Below are 27,510 nucleotides of genomic sequence, written 5' to 3' on the forward strand. Positions count from 1 at the left end.
GGGTAGCCTTCTCATGTATAGGGTGGTGTGTATATGGAACGAACTGCCAGAGGAGGTGGTGGAAGCTGGTACAATTACAACATTTAAAAAGCATCTGAATGGATATGTGAATAGGAAGGGTTTACAGGGACATGGGCCAAATGCAGGCAAATGGGACTGGATTAATTTAGAATATCTGGTTGACATGGACAAATTGGTCAAGCCTTAAACGCTGGAGTTCTTGCCCCTTACCTCTCTATCACACTTCCTCCCTTTCTTCTTTAAAACCTAATCTTTGTCTAGTCTGACCTAATGTCTTATGTAGTTTGGACACTTGTTTTATAGTGCATCTGTTAAAAGCTTTGGAACATTTTATTCAGTTAAACATGCGAATGTAAGTTATTTATATATTTTCTGGTTTGGCATTTAGTTATTATTACAAACTGTAACAGTGAACGAAAAGATTGTGCCAGAAAGGTCTTCTGAAGAAGGGTCTAGGCCCGAAATTTCAGCCTTCCTGCTCCTCTGATGCTGCTCGGCCTGCTGTGTTCATCCAGCTCTACACCTGGTTATCTCGGATTCTCCAGCATCTGCAGTTCCTACTATCTCTGATCAGTTTTTAATCAGTCATTTTTTAAATAATTCACAAAACTACTTTACTAGGTTTTGGGTGATGTATCAGTGGTTCTTTACCATCCTGCTAAAATATTATCCTGGCTAACTGAATGACATTAATGATCATGGACATATTTTCCATCTCCCTGACCAATGAAATATGGCAAGGAATTGTAATAACAAAAATAAATCTTATTTTTCATAACTTTTTCAAATTTTCAAAACTGTTCTGCACTTCTTGTCTCATCTTTAGGTGTTGCATTATCTCCTTTGATCTCTGGTTCTGTTTTCCTCTTTCTTTTCTGTCCATGTTGAATTAACGTATAAATACCTCGGATGTAGAAAAGTCCTGATATTGCTGCAAAATAACTCCCGTAAATGAAGAACTGCAAAACAAAACCAAACATTTAGTTCAATGCTCATTAACGGGGGCCTTAAAAAATTGCCATCAGCATAAAAACATACATTACTTTATTTCCATCAGCCAGTTCTCACTTGTCAGGCTTTAAGTTTTAATATCTTTTGCAATATGATAATCTAAGCATTACAGGTTGGATTTTCCCAGCACCTGAATGTATTAGACACTGGTGCTAAAACGCAGATTGTTAACTTGGCTAAACAACAAGGTATGCTGGATATGGTGGCCAAGTAAAACTCTGAAATCACAAAACCCACTTACTAGACACACTATAAACACAGCAGCCAGGGAGAACTTGTAGCTAAAGAGCAGGAGACCATAATGCAGGAAAATCTGATCCATATGGGACATTTGGAAAGAGCCTGTTTATAGAGAGGAGGGCAATTGAGGATGGGAGGCAGCCTCAGCGTCCATTGACAAGCTGTAAGAACAGAGTAAGGAGCTCCAATGTATCATACAGGTTGTCCAAGCCGGCAATGCAGAGCAATGCGCTTCAGGCCTAGTATGGAGCATTCAAAGCGCCACAAACAATTATGATCTCTAGTGGATAATGTGTGCCTTTGGGGTCCTACCTCTCCAGGAAGATAACAAGAGACCCCACACTGAAATATCTGCACTCAATCTGCCTCTGCGCCACAGATGGGGACCCCTCCCGCATTTCTCCCATGTGATGGCCACCCCCACCCTGATCCACAGCCGAAACCAGAGCCCATGCACATAATCGCGGTCCTAACTTCTTACAGCCCCCGTCCAACTTGCAGGAATGCAAGAAGTGGCAGGAGTACACCAAGGAATCCCAGACAGGTGTCCCCTGCATACAGCTCCACTGTGCATAGAAGAGGGGAACTCTTGATGTGAGTTTGCTCGCTGAGCTGGAAGGTTAGTTTTCAGACGTTTCGTCACCATTCTAGGTAACATCATCAGTGAGCCTCCGATGAAGCACTGGTGTTATGTCCAGCTTTCTATTTATCTGGTTAGGTTTCCTTGGGTTGGTGATGTCATTTCTGGCATTGGTGATGTCATTTCCTGTTCTTTGTCTCAGGGGATGGTAGATTGGCTCCAAATCAATGTGTTTGTTGATGGAGTTCCGGTTGGAATGCCATGCTTCTAGGAATTCTCGTGCGTGCTTCTATAAGGGGAACTCTTACAAATGAAGCTCAAACGCAATCTGTGCTATAACTGTGGCCAAACAAGCCATTTCGTTCAGGATTTTTGGGCATCTAAAATTCCAATCTGGCACTGGGAAGTTTGGAAAAAGGGGCACACATCCAGGATACCATCCCGACAGCAACAGCTGGAGTGAAATCAGTCTGTGGCTTATACATTGAAGGTGACAAGGGCAATCCCGTAATGGAAATAGTTTTAAATGTTCCCAACCACAAGTGCACAAGCTGCCACCCACATATGGGGCATATTTATTCTACTGCCCTTTTTGTTTTCTTAAGTAAAAGGGTGGGACCAAGAATGGGTGACCCTTGGAACGATTTGACAATCTACTGGCAGAGTCAAAGGCATTTTCTGATAATGGTCTGGGAGCTTGGGCACAATCCTATTCACAGCTAGAAACTTGGGGTGATCAGTGTCAGGGCTCTATATCATTAAAGTCCAGGCAGTGGATCACAGTCAGTCCTGCAGGTTCATAGCAATCAGTCAGGGAATGAGTGGGAATTTTGGCGTGGAAGCTGCGCAGAAATCAGTCAGAGGTCTCGACAGTAACCAGTCATGCCAATTGTTTATTGTCTTTTTGGGGGACAGTGAGTATGGGGCTGGGCCACAGTTACTCTTAGGGGTACTGAGAGTTAAGGGTGGTTGTCAGGTGCCACTGCTATAGTGAGCCTGTTGGGGGAGTCAGTTATGTGAATTGGAAGTAGCATGCTGCATGCAACTCAACAGTTAAGGATGTTAGGAGGTAGAGAATGGGATTGGACAAGGGGCTAATGGAGAGTAGGGTCATTGATCACTACCATCCTGGCTTTGGTGGTGGGTGGGTAATGCTGTGCATAATGTTGTTTGGCAGAAGTAAGGTGTAAGCCTGGGGTTTTGAGTAAATTGGGGAGACCTCATCACCTCAGGTGACCTCCCACCCACAGGCTCCAACCTCATTGTTCCCCGACCCCGCACGGCCCGCTTCCATCTCCTTCCCAAAATCCACAAACCCGTCTGCCCTGGCCGACCCATTGTCTCTGCCTGCTCCTGCCCCACCGAACTCATCTCCACCTATCTGGACTCCATTTTCTCCCCCTTGGTCCAGGAACTCCCCACCTACGTCCGTGACACCACCCACGCCCTCCACCTCCTCCAGAACTTCCAATTCCCTGGTCCCCAACACCTCATCTTCACCATGGACGTCCAGTCCCTATACACCTGTATTCCGCATGCAGATGGCCTCAAGGCCCTCCGCTTCTTCCTGTCTCGCAGGCCTGACCAGTCCCCCTCCACCGACACTCTCATCCGCCTAGCCGAACTCGTCCTCACCCTCAACAACTTCTCTTTCGATTCCTCCCACCTCCTACAGACTAAGGGGGTGGCCATGGGTACCCGCATGGGCCCAAGCTACGCCTGCCTCTTTGTAGGTTACGTGGAACAGTCCCTCTTCCGCACCTACACAGGCCCGAAACCCCACCTCTTCCTCCGTTACATTGATGACTGTATTGGCGCCGCCTCTTGCTCCCCAGAGGAGCTCGAACAGTTCATCCACTTCACCAACACCTTCCACCCCAACCTCACGTTCACCTGGACCATCTCCAACACATCCCTCATCTTCCTGGACCTCTCAGTCTCCATCTCAGGCAACCACCTAGAAACTGATATCCATTTCAAGCCCAACGACTCCCACAGCTACCTAGAATACACCTCCTCCCACCCACCTTCCTGCAAAAATTCCATCCCCTATTCCCAACTCCTTCGCCTCCGCCGCATCTGCTCCCAGGATGAGGCATTCCACTCCCGTACATCTCAGATGTCCTCGTTTTTCAAGGACCACAAAATCCCCCCCGCAGTGGCTGAGAACGCCCTCAACCGTGTCTCCCGCATTTCCTGCAACACATCCCTCACACCCCACCCCCGCAATAACCGCCCTAAGAGAATCCCCCTCGTCCTCACATACCTCCCAACCAACCTCCGCTAACAACACATCATCCTCCGACACTTCCACCATCTGCCCCACCACCAAAGACATTTTTCCATCCCCACCCTTGTCTGCTTTCCAGAGGGACCACTCTCTCCGGGACTCCCTTGTCCACTCCACACTCCCCTCCAGCCCCACCACGCCTAGTACTTTCCCCTGCAACCGCAGGAAGTGCTACACTTGCCCCCACACCTCCTCCCTCACCCCCAACCCAGGCCCTAAGAAGACATTCCATATCAAGCAGATGTTCACCTGCACATCTACCAGTGTGGTATACTGTATCCATTGTACCTGGTGTGGCTTCCTCTACATTGGGGAAACCAAGCGGACGCTTGGGGGCCGCTTCGCAGAACACCTCCGCTTGGTTCGCCATAAACAACTGCACCTCCCATTCGCGAACCATTTCAACTGCCCTCCCATTCCTTAGTCGACATGTCCATCCTGGGCCTCCTGCAGTGCCATAATGATGCCACCCGAAGGTTGCAGGAACAGCAACTCATATTCCGCTTGGGAACCCTGCAGCCCAATGATATCAATGTGGACTTCACCAGCTTCAAAATCTCCCCTCCTCCCACTGCATTCCACAACCAGCCCAGCTTGTCCCTTCCCCCCTAACCTATTCTTCCTCTCACCTATCCCCCCCTTAAGCCGCACCTCCATTTCCTACCTCCTAATCTCATCCCGCCCCCTTGACCTGTCCATCCTCCCTGGACTGACCTATCCCCTCCCTACCTCCCCACCTACACTCACCTCTACTGGCTCCATCCCTGCCTCTTTAACTTGTCTGTCTCCTCTCCACCTATCTTCTCCTCTATCCATCTTCTATCCACCTCCCCCGCTCTCCCTATCTATTTCAGAACCCTCTCCCCATCCCCCTTTTATGAAGAAAGGTCTCGGCCCAAAACATCAGCTTTTGTGCTCCTAAGATGCTGCTTGGCCTGCTGTGTTCATCCAGCTCCACACTTTGTTATCTTAGATGAAAAGTGAAGGTTTGGCAGGCTGAACCTGCAACATCTTCTGTGACATGCTTCCATTGTCACCTGCTATTATCATTCAAATCCCCTGACATTCACTAGGGTTACCATCACTGAAACTCCCACAATCAACCTGGGGGTTACAATTGACCAGAAACTCAACTGGACTCACCACATAAACACAGTGGCTACAAGACTATGTCAGAGGTTAGAAATATGCAGTGAGTAACTCACCTCCTGACTCCCCAAAGCCTGTCCACAATCTACAAGGCACAAGTCAGGAGTGTGATGGAATACTCCCCACTTGCCTGGATGGGTGCAGCCCCAACAACACTCAACAAGCTTGACACCATCCAGGACAAAGCAACCGCTTGATTGGCCCTACATCCACAAGCATTCACTCCCTCCAATACCGATGCTCAGTAGCAGTTACTATACAAAATGCACTTTTGAAATTTGCCCAAGATCCTCAGGCAGCACCTTCCAGATCCACGACCACTTTCATCTAGAAGGACAAGGACAGCAGATATACGGGAATATCATCACCTTCAAGTTCTCCACCAAGCAACTCACCATCCTGACTTGGAAATATATCTCCGTTCCTTCAGTGTCGCTGGGTCAAAATCCTGGAATTCCCTCCCTGAGAGCATTGTGGGACAACCCACAGCAGGTGGACTGCAGTGGTTCAAAAAGGCAGCTCACCACCACCTTCTCAAGGGGCAACTAGGAATGGACAAGAAATGCTGGACCACCTGGTGATACCTATATCTCACAGTGAATTAAGAACTATCGCAAGTGAGCAATAAAATGGAAAAATGGCTGTCATTGCACACAAAGTGGATAGATTAAGTGTTCTGTGTTAGCTCTGAGGGCATGGGATCTTCTTGGGAGCTTTTCAAGGCCCTTTAAGGGGAAACTGCATTAAACAGACTGTCTCACAGATCAGTATAAATTGATCTATTATTACAGAACTGTGGATGTGAACCTTATGCATTGACAAACTATTTTGACTAAAATTCCTGGTCACAAGCAATCTTCATCATGTTGTTGAACTAGTTAATCCTAGTAATGGATGTGAAGCAGAATTAATGTCAGGAGAGCTTTAAAGTTTCTCAAAAATCCCACAAATCACAAGCATATTCTAAAATCTTATAACTCAAAGGGTCTAGAAATCGCAGTCACTGTCTGCACAAACAGCATCCACAGAGGTTGATGAGGAACATAAGCATCTTGAAGCCCACCAACAGCAGCAATATCCAGCAGATGTGAGTAGAATACTATTGCCTACTTTTCAGCCAGTGGTGTCCTCATGATGCGGTAAAACTGCTGGAGAACCACAGTTTTCCACAGAATGTTGTGCATAGAGGGAGCAGTTAGAATGCCATGTCGTGAGGCATTGTAGTGTTATATGAAAAGTAATATCTTCTTCCATCAGCTTCAGTAAGAGCCAGAAGGTTTCTGTGCAACATGAGTTTCCCATGCTGGTCAGGTTTGGGAGCTTGTTGCAGTATAGCACAGGCAGAGGACGCTGTTTAATTTTTGGATGGTTTGATGCAGACAGCTGAAGAACTTGATAAGTGTTTGTGATGGATGATGAGGATCTGAGAGCAGCAGCATTGTACCAAGGGGAAAATGGTGCTTGGAAGGGCTGCAGTCTCCTGGTGAAGATTACGTGAATGCCACAGATGCCCATCGAAGGCCAGAGGGAATGAGTAACAAGATAGGGTAAAGCTTGGGGACAATGTATTCACAATGATAATAGGAGAGCAGCATAGCACTTATTTGGTGCTGAGACATAGAGGTATTAGCATCCCCAACTGAGCCTTAATGCCGTTGTAATGCTGGGATTGCCTGCTTTGTGCTCTTAAAGTTACAGTCTTTCTCTTGTACATTTTAATGAATTAAATGTATGCTGGGGAGCACAGAAGTGCGTGATGTAGGCTTATAGTATGCATTGTTCTTATTTGGGAACTTGGCTTCAGATGTAAAGGAAAAATAGACTCTTAGTTTTCAGTTCTGTGAAGATGGTTTTTTACCAAAGATTGGAAAGTCATTATTGAACAGTGAGTTCAAACGTTATTTCCAAGAAAGCTTGTGACTTAAGATAAGTAACAAGTGTCACAATTTAACTGGGAAGAGTCTGCACTGATTATCATGTGCCACTGATCCAAAGCTGTAACAAAATATTTAATATCCAAATGAAACCACCAAAATGACTACTTTGCCTGACTACTGCTCAGGACAAAAACTAATCGGGCCACTAACAGAAAAAATAACTGTTCATTGTTCTACAATTAACATAAACAAACAATGAAATAAAGGATTTATAATGCCTGCAATTTAATTCTGTACTTCAAACCACACACACAGAAAAATCAGACTTGAAACATGAACTCTGTTTCTCTCTCCAAAAATACTTCATGACCTGCCGAGTTTCTCCAGAACTTTCTTTTCATGTCAACTTTACCTCCAAGTTGCAAAACGGTACCTTTTTCCATTTATTGTAGTCGAACTTCCACTTCAGTTTATAATTCCAAAGAGCGGGAAAAAATGTGGCCCCTAATGTTAGATGAACCACCCATGGAATTAAGTGATGAAATGTTTACAATGTTGAGTTTATTTGACACATGCAGAAAGCAGACCGGGGCCACAATCAGGTTTCAGTTGAGCAGTTTCATACCAGAAAATAACTGTTTAATTTGTGTCAGTTTTACTGGTTTCCAGAGCTGGAAAGAAGCTATAAAGTTGTTTTAGCAGTTTAAATAGAGAGGACTTTTCTCAATTACAACAGCTAAAACAAAGAATTACAGATGCTGGCTTGGGATGAGGGCTTTTAAAGTTCGGTTAGGGAAAGGTAGTGTTTGTGTATCTCTGGAAAGACAGTAACTGTCAGAATCACATCTGGTGAATGTATATAACGTCACTGAAAGGAATACTTGCAATCTTCTCAGGGATGTGATAAATTAGAGTTAAGGTTAGATAGAGTAAGTAAAGGGTGTTGTTGGAAAATGGAGGTTGAATTCTCCTTTCTGCTGTTTACGTTAAGATTTTTCTAAAGTGTCCTGTGTATAGATCTTTTTTCACTTTTGTGTGATAAACTTGTGTTCTTTTGTTAAAGGAGCATCAGCAGCCCCATGCGAATATGTTGTGTTTGGCCATGCCAGTAACCAAACTACAAGAATAAAATGTGATTAGAATAAAATAAATATATGCAATAAACATATCAAGCCAGGTCCATACTGAGATATCTCTTAGGCAGTGTTCCTATTAGTTGTGATTGTAACACGTCTAAAATCCCAGCTATCACACCTAGACATGTCCGACGTCAACTCGTTGTCAAGTCATTGGATTACACAAGGTTAGAACATGAATCTCCAAAATGTTTGAAAACATAATTAACACATTGCAGTTAATTAATATCTCTATAAATCAAAAAAGAAACTTTCATATCATCCAAATGTAAATTTATTTGATGCAACTCATAAACTTTTGTATTGAACTCACCTGAGTAATAACATCCAAGCCAAGGCCTCTTGAATCAACAACAATAACAGTCAGAATGGTCTGGAGTAGGAGGGCTACAAAGGTGTTAATTCCAAACAAAAGAGCATATCGCTCAATGCTCAGGTTAGATGCAATCTGAAACCTTAATGAAGGAAATAACTGGTTAGACTTTGACACTGCTTCAAATTCTTATTCAACAAAGGACACAAAAGAGAATTTGAAAATTTGACAGACACATTGTGTACCGACCACCTGCCTGGTGTTATCTGCGTGTGGCCTGAGCTGTTTTGAAGCTAATGTCCCATGCATACTGTTGGCAATCCGCTCAGGGTTAATGCAGGGAGAGTGGGAATTCAGAGATAGTGGGAACTGCAGAGGCTGGAGAATCCAAGATAATAAAGTGTGAAGCTGGATGAATACAGCAGGCCAAGCAGCATCTCGGGAGCACAAAAGCTGACGTTTTGGGCCTAGACCCTTCATCAGAGAGGGGGATGGGGTGAGGGTTCTGGAATAAATAGGGAGAGAGGGGAAGGCGGACCGAAGATGGAGAGAAAAGAAGATAGGTGGAGAGGAGAATATAAGTGGGGAGGTAGGGAGGGGATAGGTCAGTCCAGGGAAGACGGACAGGTCAAGGAGGTGGGATGAGGTTAGTAGGTAGGAAATGGAGGTGCGGCTTGAAGTGGGAGGAAGGGATAGGTGAGAGGAAGAACAGGTTAGGGAGGCGGGGACAAGCTAGGTTGGTTTTGGGATGCAGTGGAGGGGCTTGGGGACCGCTTTGCAGAACACCTCCGCTCGGTACGCAATAAACAACTGCACCTCCCAGTCACGAAACATTTCAACTCCCCCTCCTATTCCTCAGACGACATGTCCATCATGGGCCTCCTGCAGTGCCACAATGGTGCCCCCCAAAGGTTGCAGGAACAGCAACTCATATTCCGCTTGGGAACCCTGCAGCCCAATGGTATCAATGTGGACTTCACAAGCTTCAAAATCTCCCCTTCCCCTTGTTTTACTCAAACTCTCTCTCTCTCTCTCTCTCTCTCTCACACACACACACACACACACACACAAACACACACACAGACTCTCCGCCTCTCTCTCACACACACACACACACAGACACTCTCTCTCTCACACACACACGCACACACAGACTCTCTCTCACTCACACACAGACTCACAATCTCTCTTTCTCTCAAACACACATAGACTCTCTCTCTCTCTCTTACAGACACACACACACACAATCTCTCTTTCTCTCAAACACACGTAGATTCTCTCTCTTACAGACACACACACACACACACACACACACATTCACAGACTCTCTCTCTCTCTCACACGCACACAATCTCTCTCTCAAACACACATAGAGTCTCTCGCTTACAGACACACACACATTCTCTCTCACAGACACACACATTCCCTCTCTCTTACAGACACACACACACAATCTCTCTCATAGACACACGCACTCTCACATTCTCTCACAGCCACATACACACACTCACATTCTCACAGACACACACTCACATTCTCACAGACACACACTCACAGACACGGGTATACGCGCAAACATGCAATCTAACAGACACACTCTCACATACACATATGCACATGCACACACAAAACTTATTTCTGACACACAAAACACCTCCACACAACCCCAGCACCCCCAACAGATGATGCTGGTCCCCTGTACCCACCCACAGAATATCAAATCCCTACACACTCCAGACACATTTATGGTACACATCTGACTAATTTAAAAGCAATTTAGAAAAGAGTTTATTAGACAGAATTCTGTTTCTTTTATGTTTCCTTTCTATTAGTTACTAATATTTCAGTTCTATGTTTCTTTCAGATTCTTATACTCACGTTGCTATGGTAATCAGCAACATGTACGTGGCTTTGAACACAACATATGCACCGTAACAAATCCAGATATTGTTTGACAGGTCGATGGCAAATAAAGCACCGCTATTCACTGTTGAAAAGATGCCTAATGCCATTTCTCCCCAGATTGCCCAGTCCACGTTTATATAGCCCACAGCAAACGATGTACCAGCACCTGGATTTACAATGACAAAAACTCAAGCTTTCTGAGGGCATTGAATCAGCAATTTTAAAAAAACTACTCAGACAGTTTAAATGATCATTATCGTACTTTCATTAATGTAATTTAATATGGCAAGATGATATCAATGCTCCAACTAGTGCCTGATCGGAAAAGTGAGAAATCAGCCTGATGGCCCTGTGAAGGAGGTGAATGGCGCAGAAACACCTACCATCAAGTTGATAAAGCCATCTTCACAAAACAAAAAAACACTAGGGCCAGCACCGTGTTGAAATAGTCTTTTGGTGGTACAGGACTCGAATACTGCTGAAGAAGAGATATATTTTCCCAAAACTTTTTTATCTTGTACTCATCAGGACATTTTGCAAGAATACAAACTCAAAGGGAAAAGCCAGCATTTTTATTGCATAAGAGGAGAATGATCAGTTGCCAAGTGAGCTGTGACTGGTAGAAGTGTTGCCATGGGGAATATTCCTACTCCTGCTGAATGACAGCTAACAGCCAGTCTAAATTTTAAACGAGCGATAACATGGTGTGGAGCTGGATGAACACAGCAGGCCAAGCAGCATCAGAGGAGCAGGACAGCTGACGTTTCGGGCCTGGGCCCTTAATCAGAAACACACACAATCTCTCTCTGTCTCTCTCTCACACACACACACACACACACTTTCTCTCTCTTTCTCACATTCACACTCTCTGAGACACACGTCAGCCTTCCTGCTCCTCTGATGCCGCTCGGCCTGCTGTGTTCATCCAGCTCCACAACTTGTTATCTCAGATTCTCCAGCATCTGCAGTTCTACTATCTCTAAGTTTTAAACCAGGCAGGTTGACTCTGTATGGCCAAGGCATGAATGCTGAAATAGGAAACATCAAAGCCACTTTGTGAGATATTATCTATCCTATTCAAATCATTTTTCACTGTATATCCTGTAAATTCATGCATAGCACTGTTGGTCAGGCAGTCACTGTTGGTCCTGAAAGGTGCCCAGTCTACCTCAGATTACTTTGGAAGAGTAACGTATCTCAGGATTTTGTGTAACAGTTGAAGCTAGCTGTTTCACACTGCTACTATGTAGTAGTAACATGAGTGGTGAACACCATCAAAGAAAGGATAGTATTAAACTCAAAAGAGTGCAGAAAAGATTTACTAGGATGCTACCTGGACTGGATAAAGGGAGGATAGACAGCTGGGACTCTTCTCCCTGGAACATATGAGACTGGGGGCTGACCTTATAGAGGTTTTTGAAATCATGAGAGACATCGATAAAGTAGATAGACAACTGCTATTCCCCATGGTAGGGGAGTCTAAAAGTAGAGAGTGTAGGTTTAAGGTGCAGAGGGTCAATTTTTTCACACAGAGGGTGGGGAATGTTTGGAACAGGCGGCCAGAGGAAGAGGTGGAAGCGAGTACAATTTTGTCATTTAAGAAACATTTAGACAGGTACACAGAGGTATGAAGGGATACGGGCTAAACACAGGCAAATGGGACTCGCTTAATTGTGAAAACTGGGCAGCTTGGACAAGTTGGGCTGAAGAAGGCGTTTTCATGCTGTAAATCTCTATGACCAATAGGACGCTGTTGTCAAGCCAAAAAAAATGTTCTGTCTGTCACACAAGTGACTCCTGAGGTATATGAGTTCCAGTTTTGGTGTGATATAAGCTGTATGTCCCAAAAACTTGTGGGTCATATCAAACAGCATGTCTTTTTGGCTATTCACAGTAAGGAAAGTACTGGCTGCACCCCATCAATCCACAGTTGTTGAACTTGTAGAGCAATATTTAATGTCAGATGTAATCCTGAATTGGATAACATTTACTCAATATCCTTAATGAGTAAGGAACTGCACTGACAGCTAATTTAGGATTGTCAGTCAGACTCACAATGGAATCTTCATATGTTAAAACACAGGGGTCTCTGCAGGTGAAAAGGAAGTGCATATGTTGTTAGCCTGAACTCAACAAAATATTAGATAGCGAGGGTACAGACCTGAAACATCAGCTTTCCTGCTCCTCTGATGCTGCTTGTCCTGCTGTGTTCATCCAGCTCTACACCTTGTTATCTCAAAGTATTAGATAGATGTTTGTTGTCGATGCCTCGTTCAATCAAAAGCAATTTGACTGGTTTTAAAATTTAAACAGTCTGATTGTTAACTGTCAATCTCCATTAATAGCTGCATTCTACATGATAACACCTCTACCAATCAGAGTTCATTTTCCTACCAATCAGCAGTCTTCTCATGCAGAATGAATGTTGGTTTTGCCTTAAATTTGTATTCTTGTGAAATGTCCTGATGAGTGCAAGATGAAAAGCTTTGGCAAAATGTTTTTCAACAGTAAACACATTGTGTACAACCACATTAGCACTGTACTAGAAAATTCTATTGTGGAAGTTTCAGTGACTTGACTATTTGCAATTGTACAAATATAGATGTTAATTTTTATGTAAAAGATCACATCTCTTAGCTGCCATCCTGATGGAGGTAAGGGAGGCAGTTGGGAAGGTAAGGAGACAGTTGGGTAGGTAAGTGACCATTATTTAAACACGTACCTCGAAGCACCAGGTCCTACACAGTAGGGTCTCCCTCCCTCCCTCCTCCTCTAACCTAATTAAAAGTCCACAGACTCACAGCAGGAAGAGCGGGAGTGTCGATCAGAGGCCTATGGGTGGGTGAGTCTCTGCTTTAAAGATTATCAAATACCTACTTTGACCGGCGGAGCCCTCCATTCCTGTTCCAGCAGCAGAAAGAGCGGGAGCTCTAACCGAGAAGGTCTCTCGTGTGTTGTTAAGGTAAGGCTTTTCAATTTATATCCCTGTGTATTGTGTAATTTATTAAAAGTTTACTAGCTTAATTAAAAAAGAGTGTAGCAGAGAAGTACTAGAAAGCATTTAATACATAAGTTGTAAAAGTTAACTAAATAAGTAGCAATGACTGGACAGGTGATGTGCTGTAGCTATATGATGTGGGAGCTGGCTGATCCCATTGTGAACGGCAGCGACCACATCTGTAGCAAGTATTAGTTGCTGGAAGAACTCCGGATCAGAGTAAATGATCTAGAATCTGAGCTTCAAACTCTGCGGCACATCCGGAACGGGGAGAGTTACCTGGACACTTTGTTTCGGGAGGCAGTCACACCCGGTAGATTAAATAACTCAAATTCGGAAGGTGTTCATTGACAAGGTGTGACTGTAAGTGAGGCAGGTAGGGGGATTCCGAGTTCAGGAGTGCAGGGGCCTCAGCCCTTGACCTTGACCAACAGGTATGAGATTGTTGTATGGATAAGGAAAAGGTCTGTGGACAGGATGAGCCAGCTGACCACAGCACCGTGGTGCAGAAGGCCATTCGAGAGGGGGGAGCAAAAAGACTGGTAGTTGTTATAGGGGATTCCATTATTAGGGGGACAGATAGTATCCTGTGCAAGCCGGATCGGGAGTCCCACATGGTGTGTTGCCTGCCCGGTGCCAGGGTGCGGAACATCTCGGGGGGAGGATCCAGTCATTGTGGCCCACATTGGGACTAACGACATAGGCAAAGGTAGGGCAGAGGACCTGTTCAGGGATTATGAAGCACTAGGAAAGAAATTGAAGTACATGTCCTCAAGGGTCATAACCTCCGGATTACTGCCAGAGCCACGTGCCAACTGGCATAGGGATAAGAAAGTTAGGGAAGTAAACACGTGGCTAAGGGACTGGTGTGGGAAAGAGGGATTCCATTTCATGGGGCATTGGCATCAGGGGGATCTGTACCGTTGGGACAGTCCCTACCTGAACCGATCTGGAACCAGTGTTCTAGCGAAAAGGATAAATAGGGTGGTCAGCAGGACTTTAAACTTCTGAGTCGGGGAAGGGAAAGTGAAAGAGACAGGGAGTATGGAGTTAAATGGAAAGATAAGCAACAGGATAGCATGTGTACAGGTGGATTTAAGCTCGAGGCAGACTAGGAATACAACAAAAAGGAAGGATAGCTTAAGGCATCTTGGAATTTCCAACCTCTCTAATAATGATAAGAAAGTTAGCATTAAGGCACTTTATCTAAATGCTCGTAGTATTCGCAACAAAGTAGATGAATTAACAGCACTAATCCTCTTGAATGATTATAATGTGGTAGGCATCACAGAGACATGGTTGCAGAGAGCTCAGGACTGGCAGTTAAACATCCAAGGATTCACAACATATTGAAAAGACAGGGAGGTGGGCAGAGGGGGTAGGGTTGCCTTGTTAGTTAAGAATGAAATTAAATCTACGGCACTGAATGACATAGGGTCAGAGGATGTGGAGTCTGTGTGGGTGGAATTGAGGAACCACAAAAGGCAAAAAAAACTCTCATGGGAGTTATGTTTAGACCTCCTAACAGTGGTCAGGACCAGGGGCGCAAGATGCACTGGGAAATAGATAAGGCATGTCAGAAAGGCAAGGTCACAGTGATCATGGGGGACTTCAGTATGCAGGTGGATTGGGTGAATAATGTTGCTGGTGGATCTAAAGAAAGAGAATTCATGGAATGTTTGCAGGATGGCTTTTTGGAACAGCTTGTGATGGAGCCCATAAGGGAGCAGGCTATTCTGGACTTAGTGCTATGTAATGAGCCAGACTTTATAAAAGACCTTAAAGTAAGGGATCACTTAGGAGGCAGCAATCATAATATGGTAGAGTTCAGTCTGCAGGTTGAAAGAGAGAAGGCAAAATCGGATGTAATGGTGTTACAGTTAAATAAAGGTAATTACAGGGGCATGAGAGAGGAATTGACGAAAATCGACTGGAAGCAGAGCCTAGCGGGGAAGACAGAGCAACAATGGCAGGAGTTTCTGGGTGTAATTGAGGAAACAGGACAGAGGTTCATCCCAAAGAAAAGAAAGATTATCCGGGGTGGGATTAGACAGCCATGGCTGACAAAGGAAGTCAGGAAATATATCAAAGAAAAAGAGACAGCCTATAAGAGCACTGGGAAATCAGAAGATTGGGAAGGCTACAAAAACAAACAGAGGATAACGAAGAGAGCAATAAGGAAGGAGAGGATCAAATATGAAGGTAGACTAGCTAGTAATATTGGAAATGATAGTAAAAGCTTCTTTCAATACATAAGAAATAAACGAGAGGCAAAAGTAGATATTGGGCCGCTCCAAATTGATGCTGGAAGGCTAGTGATGGGAGATAAGGAAATAGCTGAAGAACTAAATAAGTACTTTGCGTCAGTCTTCACAGTGGAAGACATGAGTAGTATGCCAACAATTAGGGAGAGCCAGGGGGCACAGTTGAGTACGGTAGGCATTACAAAAGAGAAAGTGCTAGAAAAGCTAAATGGGCTAAAAATTGATAAATCTCCTGGCCCCGATGGGCTACAGGCTAGAGTTCTGAAGGAGGTGGCTGAGGAAATAGCGGAGGCTTTGGTCGTGATCTTTCAAAAGTCACTGGAGTCAGGGAATGTCCAAGATGATTGGAAATTTGCTGTTGTAACCCCCTTGTTTAAGAAAGGATCAAGGCAAAAGATGGAAAATTATAGGCCGATTAGCCTAACCTCGGTAGTTGGTAAAATTCTAGAATCCATTGTCAAGGATGAGATTTCTAAATTCCTGGAAGTGCAAGGTCAGATTAGAACAAGTCAGCACGAATTTAGTAAGGGGAGGTCGTGACAAACCTGTTAGAATTCTTTGAAGAGGTAACAAGTATGTTAGACCAGGGAAACCCAGTAGATGTTATCTATCTAGACTTCCAAAAGGCCTTTGATACGGTGCCTCACGGGAGGCTGCTGAGCAAGGTGAGGGCCCATGGGGTTCGAGGTGAGCTACTGGCTTGGATTGAGGATTGGCTGTCTGACAGAAGGCAGAGAGTTGGGATAAATGGCTCTTTTTCGGAATGACAACCGGTGACGAGTGGTGTCCCGCAGGGTTCAGTGTTGGGGCCACAGCTGTTCACCTTATATATTAATGATCTGGATGAAGGGTCTGGGGGCATTCTGGCGAAGGTAGTACTTAAGAGGTGGGGAAGCTGCAGAAAGATTTAGACAGTTTAGGAGAGTGGTCCAGGAAATGGCTGATGAAATTCAATGTGAGTAAATGTGAGGTTTTGCACTTTGGAAAAAAGAATACAGGCATGGACTATTTTCTAAACGGTGAGAAAATTCGCAAATCAGAAGTGCAAAGGGATCTGGGAGTGTTGGTCCAGGATTGTCCAAAGGTTAACTTGCAGGTAGAGTCCGTAATTAAGAAAGTGAATGTAATGTTGTCGTTCATCTCAAGAGGGTTGGAATATAAAAGCAGCGATCTGCTTTATAAAGCTCTAGTTAGGCCCCATTTAGAATACTGTGTCCAATTTTGGGCCCCACACCTCAGGAAGGACATACTAGCCCTGGAGCGTGTCCAGTGGAGATTCACACGGATGATCCCTGGAATGGTAGGTTTAGCGTATGATGAACGGCTAAGGAACCTGGGATTGTACTCATTAGAGTTTAGAAGGTTGAGGGGAGATCTAATAGAAACTTACAAGATAATGTATGGCTTAGAAGGGGTGGATGCCAGGAAGTTGTTTCCATTAGGCGGGGAGACTAGGACCCATGGGCACAGCCTTAAAATTAGAGGGGGTAAATTTAAAATGGAAATGAGACGACATTTCTTCAGCCAGAGAGTGGTGGGCTTGTGGAATTCATTGCCACGGAGTGCAGTGGACGTTGGATGCCTTCAAGGCAGAGATCGACAAATTCTTGATCTCAGAAGGAATTGAGGGCTATGGGGAGAGTGCAGGGAAGTGGTGTTGAAGTGCCCATCAGCCATGATTTAAATGGCCGAGTGGACTTGATGGGCCGAATGGCCTTACTTCCACTCCTATGTCTTATGGTCTCTTATGGTCTTATAGTTTAATTATGCTTGTTCACATACTAGTCCATTTCTTGTTATGCACTGTATCAACTATAAGCTATTGACTATAAGTATTAGTGGACTAAGTAGGGTAACTGATCATGCGTTAGGATAATGCTACAAAAATCAAATGATACTTGGGTCACACTTGAAATAAGCCTACAACATCAAGTTGATTTTTCTGGAGCATTTGCTCAGATGCAGGAAGAAATCTTACAGGGTTTGGCATTTCGGAGGACAAAACTATGTAGCAGGAAAGAAATAGAACACTAGAGAGGAGTGATAATAAAATGTGAGGCTGGATGAACACAGCAGGCCAAGCAGCATCTCAGGAGCACAAAAGCTGATGTTTCGGGCCTAGACCCTTCATCAGAGAGGGGGATGGGGAGAGGGAACTGGAATAAATAGGGAGAGAGGGGGAGGCGGACCGAAGATGGAGAGTAAAGAAGATAGGTGGAGAGAGTATAGGTGGGGAAGTAGGGAGGGGATAGGTCAGTCCAGGGAAGATGGACAGGTCAAGGAGGTGGGATGAGGTTAGTAGGTAGATGGGGGTGCGGCTTGGGGTGGGAGGAAGGGATGGGTGAGAGGAAGAACAGGTTAGGGAGGCAGAGACAGGTTGGACTGGTTTTGGGATGCAGTGGGTGGGGGGGAAGAGCAGGGCTGGTTGTGTGGTGCAGTGGGGGGAGGGGACGAACTGGGTTGGTTTAGGGATGCAGTTGGGGAAGGGGAGATTTTGAAACTGGTGAAGTCCACATTGATACCATTAGGCTGCAGGGTTCCCAGGCGGAATATGGGTTGCTGTTCCTGCAACCTTCGGGTGGCATCATTGTGGCACTGCAGGAGGCCCATGATGGACATGTCATCTAGAGAATGGGAGGGGGAGTGGAAATGGTTTGCGACTGGGAGGTGCAGTTGTTTGTTGCGAACGAGCGGAGGTGTTCTGCAAAGCGGTCTCCAAGCCTCCGCTTGGTTTCCCCATTGTAGAGGAGGCCACACCGGGTACAGTGGATGCAGTATACCACATTGGCAGATGTGCAGGTGAACCTCTGCTTAATGTGCAATGTCATCTTGGGGCCTGGGATAGGGGTGAGGGAGGAGGTGTGGGGGCAAGTGTAGCATTTCCTGCGGTTGCAGGGGAAGGTGCCGGGTGTGGTGGGGTTGGAGGGCAGTGTGGAGCGAACAAGGGAGTCACGGAGAGAGTGGTCTCTCCGGAAAGCAGACAGGGGTGGGGATGGAAAAATGTCTTGGGTGGTGGGGTCGGATTGTAAATGGCGGAAGTGTCGGAGGATGATGCGTTGTATCCGGACGTTGGTAGGGTGGTGTGTGAGAACGAGGGAGATCCTCTTAGGGCGGTTGTGGCGGGGGCGGGGTGTGAGGGATGTGTTGCAGGAAATACGGGAGACGCGGCCAAGGGCGTTCTCGATCACTGTGGGGGGAAAGTTGCGGTCCTTGAAGAACTTGGACATCTGGGATGTGCGGGAGTGGAATGTCTTATCGTGGGAGCAGATGCGGCGGAGGTGGAGGAATTGGGACTAGGGGATGGAATTTTTGCAGGAGGTTGGGTGGGAGGAGGTGTATTCTAGGTAGCTGTGGGAGTCGGTGGGCTTGAAATGGACATCAGTTACAAGCTGGTTGCCTGAGTTGGAGACTGAGAGGTCCAGGAAGGTGAGGGATGTGCTGGAGATGGCCCAGGTGAACTGAAGGTTGGGGTGGAAGGTGTTGGTGAAGTGGATGAACTGTTCGAGCTCCTCTGGGGAGCAAGAGGTGGCGCCGATACAGTCATCAATGTACCGGAGGAAGAGGTGGGGTTTGGAGCCTGTGTAGGTGCGGAAGAGGGACTGTTCCACGTAACCTACAAAGAGGAAGGCATAGCTGGGGCCCATGCGGGTGCCCATGGCCACCCCCTTAGTCTGTAGAAAGTGGGAGGAGTCAAAAGAGAAGTTGTTGAGTGTGAGGACGAGTTCAGCTAGGCGGATGAGGGTGTCGGTGGAGGGGGACTGGTTGGGCCTGTGGGACAGGAAGAAGCGGAGGGCCTTGAGGCCATCTGCATGCGGAATGCAGGTGTATAGGGACTGGACGTCCATGGTGAAGATGAGGTGTTGGGGGCCAGGGAATTGGAAGTCCTGGAGAAGGTGGAGGGCGTGGGTGGTGTCACGGACGTAGGTGGGGAGTTCCTGGACCAAAGGGGAGAAAATGGAGTCCAGATAGGTGGAGATGAGTTCGGTGGGGCAGGAGCAGGCTGAGACGATGGGTCGACCAGGGCAGGCAGGTTTGTGGATTTTGGGAAGGAGATAGAAACGGGCCGTGCGCAGTTGGGGAACAATGAGGTTGGAGGCTGTGGGTGGGAGGTCCCCTGAAGTGATGAGGTCATGAATGGTGTTGGAGATAATGGTTTGGTGTTCGGGTGTGGGGTCATGATCGAGGGGGCGGTAGGAGGTGGTGTCGGAGAGTTGGCGTCTGGCCTCGACGATGTAGAGGTCAGTGCGCCATACTACCACTGCGCCACCCTTGTCTGCGGGTTTGATGGTGAGGTTGGGGTTGGAGCGGAGGGAGCGGAGGGCTGCCCATTCTGCGGGGGAGATGTTGGAGTGGGTGAGAGGGGTGGAGAGGTTGAGGTGGTTAATGTCTCGACGGCAATTGGAGATGAAGAGGTCGAGGGTGGGTAGGAGGCCTGGGGGTCGAGGGAGGGTAGGAGGCCTGGGGGTCGAGGGAGGGCACAACTGCACCTCCCAGTCACAAACCATTTCCATTCCCCCTCCCATTCTTTAGATGACATGTCCATCATGGGCCTCCTGCAGTGCCACAATGATGCCACCCGAAGGTTGCAGGAACAGCATCTCATATTCCGCCTGGGAACCCTGTAGCCCAATGGTATCAATGTGGACTTCACCAGTTTCAAAATCTCCCCTTTCCCCAACTGCATCCCAAAACCAGCCCAGTTCGTCCTCTCCCCCCATTGCACCACACAACCAGCCCAGCTCTTCCCCCCCACCCACTGCATCCTAAAACCAGTCCAACCTGTCTCTGCCTCCCTAACCTGTTCTTCCTCTCACCCATCCCTTCCTCCCACACCAAGCCGCACCCCCATCTACCTACTAACCTCATCCCACCTCCTTGACCTGTCCGTCTTCCCTGGACTGACCTATCCCCTCCCTACCTCCCCACCTATACTCTCTCCACCTATCTTCTTTACTCTCCATCTTCGGTCCGCCTCCCCCTCTCTCCCTATTTATTCCAGTTCCCTCTCCCCATCCCCCTCTCTGATGAAGGGTCTAGGCCCGAAACGTCAGCTTTTGTGCTCCTGAGATGCTGCTTGGCCTGCTGTGTTCATCCAGCCTCACATTTTATTATCTTGTCATTCTCCAGCATCTGCAGTTCCCATTATCTCTGATACTAGAGAGGAGTGAACTAACTGCACAAAGTCGCCACGACTAATGCATGCACTTGAGGACTCACTCAGCTCCAGTCTTATTGTGTTCATAGAATGATGAAGCACTCAAGGACCAAAGAGTTATTTTTATTTAATTATTGGACTCCTTTTTAAATTTATTGTTGCTGAATCTGTCGTCAAAAGACTTGTGTCTTTTTCTGATGCTGTATGAGCTACTTCTGGTGACATGCGAAAGATTTCCTCATTCCATTTTTGTTTGGATTACATCGTTCATTTCCCTGCTACTCCACCAGCACTCCCCCAGTGGAGCCTTTATCTGGGACTGTTGCAGGGCCTGACTGTTGTTGGTCTTTTCTAGGATGTTAACTGGTTCTGTCCTTTACTACTCACTTCACCAAAAATCTCTAAACCTCTCCACTTATGCAGACATGAAATATAATGTCAAAAGTTGCTATTAATAAAATAAATTGGAGGAACGTTGTGATAGGACTTACTCACAAAAGTCGACACAGCTTCCACACCACCGTTATACACCGTAGAATTTTGGGATGGCTCAACGTGATCCCACAGGACTTGTATGTAATTCACAACTTGGTTATATCCACAGGTGGCCAAAGCCCACCAGATAGACCAGTAGAAGATTCGAGGAGAGGAGTAGCACTCTTTGAAATCAGACCACAGTTTGGGCAGGACCATTATTACATTCTTTTTCTCTGTTGCTTTCATCAGATCATCTTCATCTCCATCTGACGTTCTAGGCAAGTGTGAGCAGTTTGTTACATCAGGATTATTTTGGGGATTACTGTTTTCAGACTTGATGTATTCCATTGGCGGGGAAGCTTGAATGTTTGCAGCCTCTTTCCTGTGGAAAAACATGCTTCTCTCTGGCATTGGCAGGGGAATTGAAGAAAGGAAAGCTAGAGATACTGAAATCAGTGCAATCACATTTAGATAGAAATAAGGGACGTTCCAAACAGAGACTAAAACTTGACCTAGAACAGAACCCAAAGTGTACGCAACTAGTGTGACACTTCGACAGTAACTGGTCACTTTTTGATAATGCTCAGAACTAACAACACTATAAATATAGGAGTAATAGGCCACTTCTGCGGCAGATGCAGTCCCAAAGAAGAATTCTAAAAACTGCATGGCCAGGAGTCCTTGTGCAAACAGGAGCATTAACCAAGTGATAACATAACTGAGCCCTTGTACAACTATGATTGGTTTATATCTGAGATAATCTGTGACCACAAAGACTGGAAATAGCATTACCAAGTAAGAATATGTCCAAACTGGAAACATTTCATTAGTAACCTGAAAATGAATGAGAAAATAAGTTTAATGCTAGATTAGGCATAAAATCCCAACAGGTGAAAGCAAGCAATTTGGTCCATCAAATCCACACTGACCCTCTGAAGAGCACCCTGCCCAGAACCACCCCCATTCTCTATAACCCCGCATTTACCATGACTTTACCACGTAGTCTGCACATATCTGGACACTATATCATGGCCAATCCACTGAACCTGCACACTGTGGGAAGAAACCCATGCAGGCACAGGGAAAAACATGCAAATTCAACACAGACAAAGATGGAATCAAACCGAGGTCCCTGGCGCTGTGAGGCAGCAATGTTAACCACTGAGCCATCACGTTAAAATCATCTTTTAAAAATGGTAACAATTAGTTATAAGAAGACAATTCTGTGAAAGTGCTATGATTCTGTTTATAATTAGAAATTATTTGGAATATGTTTAGCGTATTTCATGATTATACCAGTGAAATGGAATCTTGGAGGTTGTCTGTATCATTGGTTCAGTTTTCTGTTTTCTGAACCATCATACTTTGTGAATGTCAGGCCAGATTTTGCAGTAGATAAAACAATAAGGCTAGCAGCATTTCTGTAAGGGAAAATAAATTCACCAAACTCATGGAGCAGACTTGCACAATGAAAGATGGAAATCGAGATTTCTTTTTCCAAGATGTTCTGCAGAAAAAGTTAGTTGTCCATTTCAGTGCACTTACCCTTTCTACAGCATGAAGAATCTTTATTACTTGCAAACAACCTCTCTGGCACTACAAATTAATGTTTACAAGTGTGGAGTTTCCTTCCTTCAGAATTACGTGTGGTGGAAGAGATTTGGAAAGAAATATTCAGTGATTTTGCTATTTCCTTTCTGTATTTTTGAACCTCTTTTAACACAAGCTGTTTGTGTTTCTTTATTTTACTTCCTTTCCAGTTGCTTGCTATATTCACATAGATTTCAGACACTCTTTTGGAGAGTGCTGACCTTTTTCGATGCTTAGCTGACGTGAGCCTGCAGCGAATTTGCAGAGTATTTGAATAGAAATGATGTACAACGATATGAGGGAAAGGCAGGAGATTAGCACCAGGTAACAGAACCAGTACAGGCACAATGGGCTGAATGGTCTCCTTCTGCACTGTAATCTTTCTGTGATTGTGTGAAAATCCAACCGTTACAACCGAGCGTCAATTCCTTTCAAGTTTGTGTTTCCATAAAGGTCATAAAAAGTGTTATAACTTTTCTGGTTTAGTATTGGAAACAGTTCAGCTAGGTTTTTCTTGTCAACAAAGAATGACTATTTTGTTACAAATGAAACTTAAATAAATGTACAAAGGTTATTGTCAAAAAAAATGACTGTGCAAAAATGCTTAAGGGTGGAGAAGAAACCAGGACTTACACAGTCAATGGTAGGTCCTGCAGAGTGTTACAGAACAAAGAGATTTAGGGGTACAGGTTCATAATTCCTTGAAGGTGGAGTCATGGGTCAGCAAAGTGATGAAGAAGACATTTGGCATGTTTACTTTCATTGGTCAGAGCACTGAATTTAGGAGTTGGGGCATCTTGTTACAGCTGTATAGGACGTGGTGAGACCACGTTTGGAGTACTGCATGTAATTTGGACGCCCCATTCTAGAAGGGTGCTGTAAAGTTGGGTAAAGTACTTGTGGATTGACAAGCAGGAAGTTAAAGTTTGGTGTTTGTGGAATGCTGGGGTGAGGGGGGGGGGTGGTGAGGCAGTGCGTGGTCCCTTTAAAAGATTGTGCTTTTTCTATGCTTAGAGATTTAAATAAAATGTCTGTGAACAGCTTGAAAGTTTGAAACTACATAGAGAGCACCTGAATTGAAACATTTGTATCAAAAGGCTGTATAGTTTTCTGGCCAAGCAGCAGGTTTGTTTTGTTATCAAGACAACAGGCTTTGAATTTAGCCAATCAATTTGAACCGGCACTTACATACCAAAATATGATGAAATTTAAATCTGATGGTTTTGACAACAAAGGACCAATCCTAATGTAAGAAATTGATATGTTATTAAAGATACAACAGGAGAGAGCAGTTGGACAAAGACAGGACAGCAAACTGCCATCTGCCAGAGTTAACAGCCCTCGGCTCTCAAGACAGAATCACTGGATCTCACAGTCTTCTCTTAAATTTTAGAGAAAGCACCAATTAAATTAAAGGTACATTCAACACAGCTAGTCAATATTCCAGACAGGAAAATTAATGGAGAACACGTTCCTGACAAAACATCATACAGAAAAAGCACAGAACATTCTGGAAGACATGCAACCTGGCAGTAGTTATGAGATTAAATTCTTTGTTTTTTTCCTTTTGTATAAGTGGGACTTGTATTTACTGGAATGGTATACCATTAGAATCTTGTTTTATTCAGGAATAGTTAGTAGTTAGAAGGGGTTTATTTGGTTTGTTAGTAGTTTGGTTAATTTGTTCACTGTTAGAGTTAGATAAATAAATTGTTACCTGTTGATTGTAAAGTGAGTGTCACGGGTTTATTTTGTCTAACCTCGAGAAGTTGCTGAAAGGCAGGTTACACCACTTTACATGCTCATGCTGTAGATTATAGGGCGAGGTACTCCTCTTTGGGTGTTTTGGTTTTAATTCTCAGAGTGGGGTGGGGTCAATCTCCACTTTATAATGAAGTATATTATTAAACTAGAAAGCGCCCTGAAAAGATTTACTAGGATGCAACCTGAACTGGAAGGTTTGAGTTATAAGGAGAGGTTGTTTTTACTCCCTGGAGAGTAGGAGATGGAGGGGTGATCTTGTAGAGGTCTATAAAATCTTGACCGACATAGATATGGTAGACAGCCAACAACTTTATCCCATGATAGGTGAGCCAAAATTAGAGGGCATAGGTTTAAGGTGAGAGGGGAAAATAGACATGGGTCCAGAGGGACAATTTTTTCATACAGAGGGTGGTGAGATTCTGGAATGGGCTGCCGGAGGTAGTGATGGATGTGAGTACAATTTTGTCATTTAAGAAACATTTGGTCAGGTACATGGATGGGGTGAGTATGGAGGGATATGGAGTAAACACAGGCAAATGATATTAGTTTAATTGTGAAAACTGGGTGGCATGGATAAGTTGGGCCAAAGGGCCTGTATCCTTACTGTATACCCCTAAGACTCCATATGACTGATGTGAGTGAAATAAGCTCCAGATGGTGGGGCGTTGGCATCAGTACTGGGGTAAGTGGGCTTAGAGCCACTGGGATTAACAAACCTCCATCTGAACCTTGCTGGGGCTCGTCTTCTTCCAATCACATAATGGGGGAAGTAGTGAGAATTTTAAACTGAATACTGGGGGAAGACACGGTAAATCAAAGAGTGGAGTGAAGGCCAATGTAAAAGGTTATAATATGTTACTGATGAACAGATGGTAACAGGAGGGTGTGAGAGAGTATGAATCGAAAAACCAACTAACAGATAAGATCGGAATCTACAAAGTAAGTAAAAGGATTTACGGGAAAGCTTTACATCTGAATACACATAACATTCAAAACAAAACAGTTGAAATGAGAACACGAGTGAAAATAAATAAGAATGATCTGATCGTTATGACATGGTCAAGGCTGCTGGATGATTATGGACAATGCTTTATAAATGTAAGTCTGTCTTTTTTTTAGCCGTCTCAGTTTGAAATGCCCAACCCTTAATCAGATACGCTGTCCCAATCAGGGAAAAAATTCTCCCAACATTTACCCTTTTAAACGTTTTAAGTTTTAGTTTGAATATAGGCTAAATCTACTTGATTTCCCTTCATAGGGCAATCTCTTCAACCCCAAAAATCGATCTAGTGAAGCTTTGTTGCACTCTATCTAAGGTAAGGAGAGATACAGAGACCAAAGCTATATGCACAGTTTCTGTTGATGTTGGTTGGCTCGCCGAGCTGGTTTGTTGTTCCACAGACATTTCGTTACCGTGCTTGGTAACATCCTCAGTGCAGCCTCTGATGAAGCTTCATCGAAGGTTGCACTGAGGGTGTTATCCAGCAAGGTAACGAAACATCTGCGAAACAAGAAACCAGCTCGGCGAGCCAACCAACATCAACACCCACAGCCCGAGCTACAAATCTACTCCAAAACCTTAGAGCACAGCTTCCGCTCAGAGTTAAGCCATGTTCTTTCTGAGTATTGGAAACATATTTGACAAATACCTGTTCAGCTGTTAAGTTCTTAGCAGGCCCAATGAGGTATGGTGTTAAAAAAGGCTCTGAAGGTCTCATCATTGAGAAAAGCCCGAAGGCACACAGAAGCAGTGTTGGATAACGCCAGTCGTTGTTCTTTGCTACATTGCAGCATCCTGCGCCTTGACAGCATGTCAACATCGTCCTGACCACGATTCCTTCTTGGTGTCTACCAAGTCCTCACATTTGCAGCTGCAGTTCTACAGCAGTCTTTATCAGTCAAACATGAACTTTAAACGTACTGGGGGCATGCTCATTGCAATTCAAATCACAACATAATTAGGGCATAAATAAACGGCTGAATGTTCAGATTAGCAGAGGTCAAGGTAAGGTCAAAACAACTTCACATCAGGGTGTATTTTTTATATATAGGGGTAGAGTTTTCACTTCCAATGTAATTGGGAAATGTGGTACAGATTGTGTTTGAAATTGCGCTGTTCTTCTGCAATGAAGTTATGGTTCGAGTTTCCACCCAGGCCCATTGACTGGTGGCCATGAGTCCGTTTCTTAATAAATAAAACTTCAGAGAACGCATCCATGCATGGCTGTGCTCTGAAAAATACCAGCTTATTTTAAATAGGTACAGGTAGTGGAAAACAGCTATACATTGGCCAAAACTGCAGATTAGCACAGTCTCGTGTGTGCGACTAAAATATGTTAACAACTTTCATATAAAATTTATTGATATTTAGCACTGATTTTACCTACAGGGTATGCTTTACTGATTATATTTAACACTGATTTCTGTCTACTCTGTGGTCCTTTCAGGATATACTGGCAGAAGAAGATCTGAAAGGAGATTTTTGTAAAAGAGAAAGTAACATATAAAATGATTGATTCAGACCTGCAGCACAATCGTAGTTAGGCTCATTGGAATTTAAAAGCTAGTTTATCATTAACCACTTGGTTAACTAAGACAAGCTCTCAAACTTTCAGTCCAGTGAAAAGGGAATGGGTTATAAAACAGCATTGTCAATTTTTTTTATTTGTATTACAATCTTTGGTTCTGCTTCAAAAACTGATTTTATTTTTAGAAACTGCAAAATGTTCTGTCATGTGCT

General features: G+C 44.7%; 1 protein-coding gene across 1 annotated transcript; it reads right to left on the reverse strand.

Moving 5' to 3' along the window:
* Nucleotides 1–268: 268 nt before the first annotated feature.
* On the reverse strand, nt 269–26,657 carry slc19a3a (solute carrier family 19 member 3a). Its single transcript, XM_048541909.2, has 5 exons — nt 26,420–26,657; nt 21,431–22,250; nt 10,496–10,688; nt 8,618–8,759; nt 269–980 (listed from the first exon to the last, which is right to left on the reverse strand). The coding sequence occupies exons 1-5, from the start codon at nt 26,588–26,590 to the stop codon at nt 813–815; spliced, it is 1,494 nt and encodes a 497-aa protein (XP_048397866.2). The 5' UTR covers nt 26,591–26,657; the 3' UTR covers nt 269–812.
* Nucleotides 26,658–27,510: the final 853 nt, after the last annotated feature.

Source organism: Stegostoma tigrinum, chromosome 14 (assembly GCF_030684315.1).
Source record: "Stegostoma tigrinum isolate sSteTig4 chromosome 14, sSteTig4.hap1, whole genome shotgun sequence".
NCBI lineage: Eukaryota > Metazoa > Chordata > Chondrichthyes > Orectolobiformes > Stegostomatidae > Stegostoma > Stegostoma tigrinum.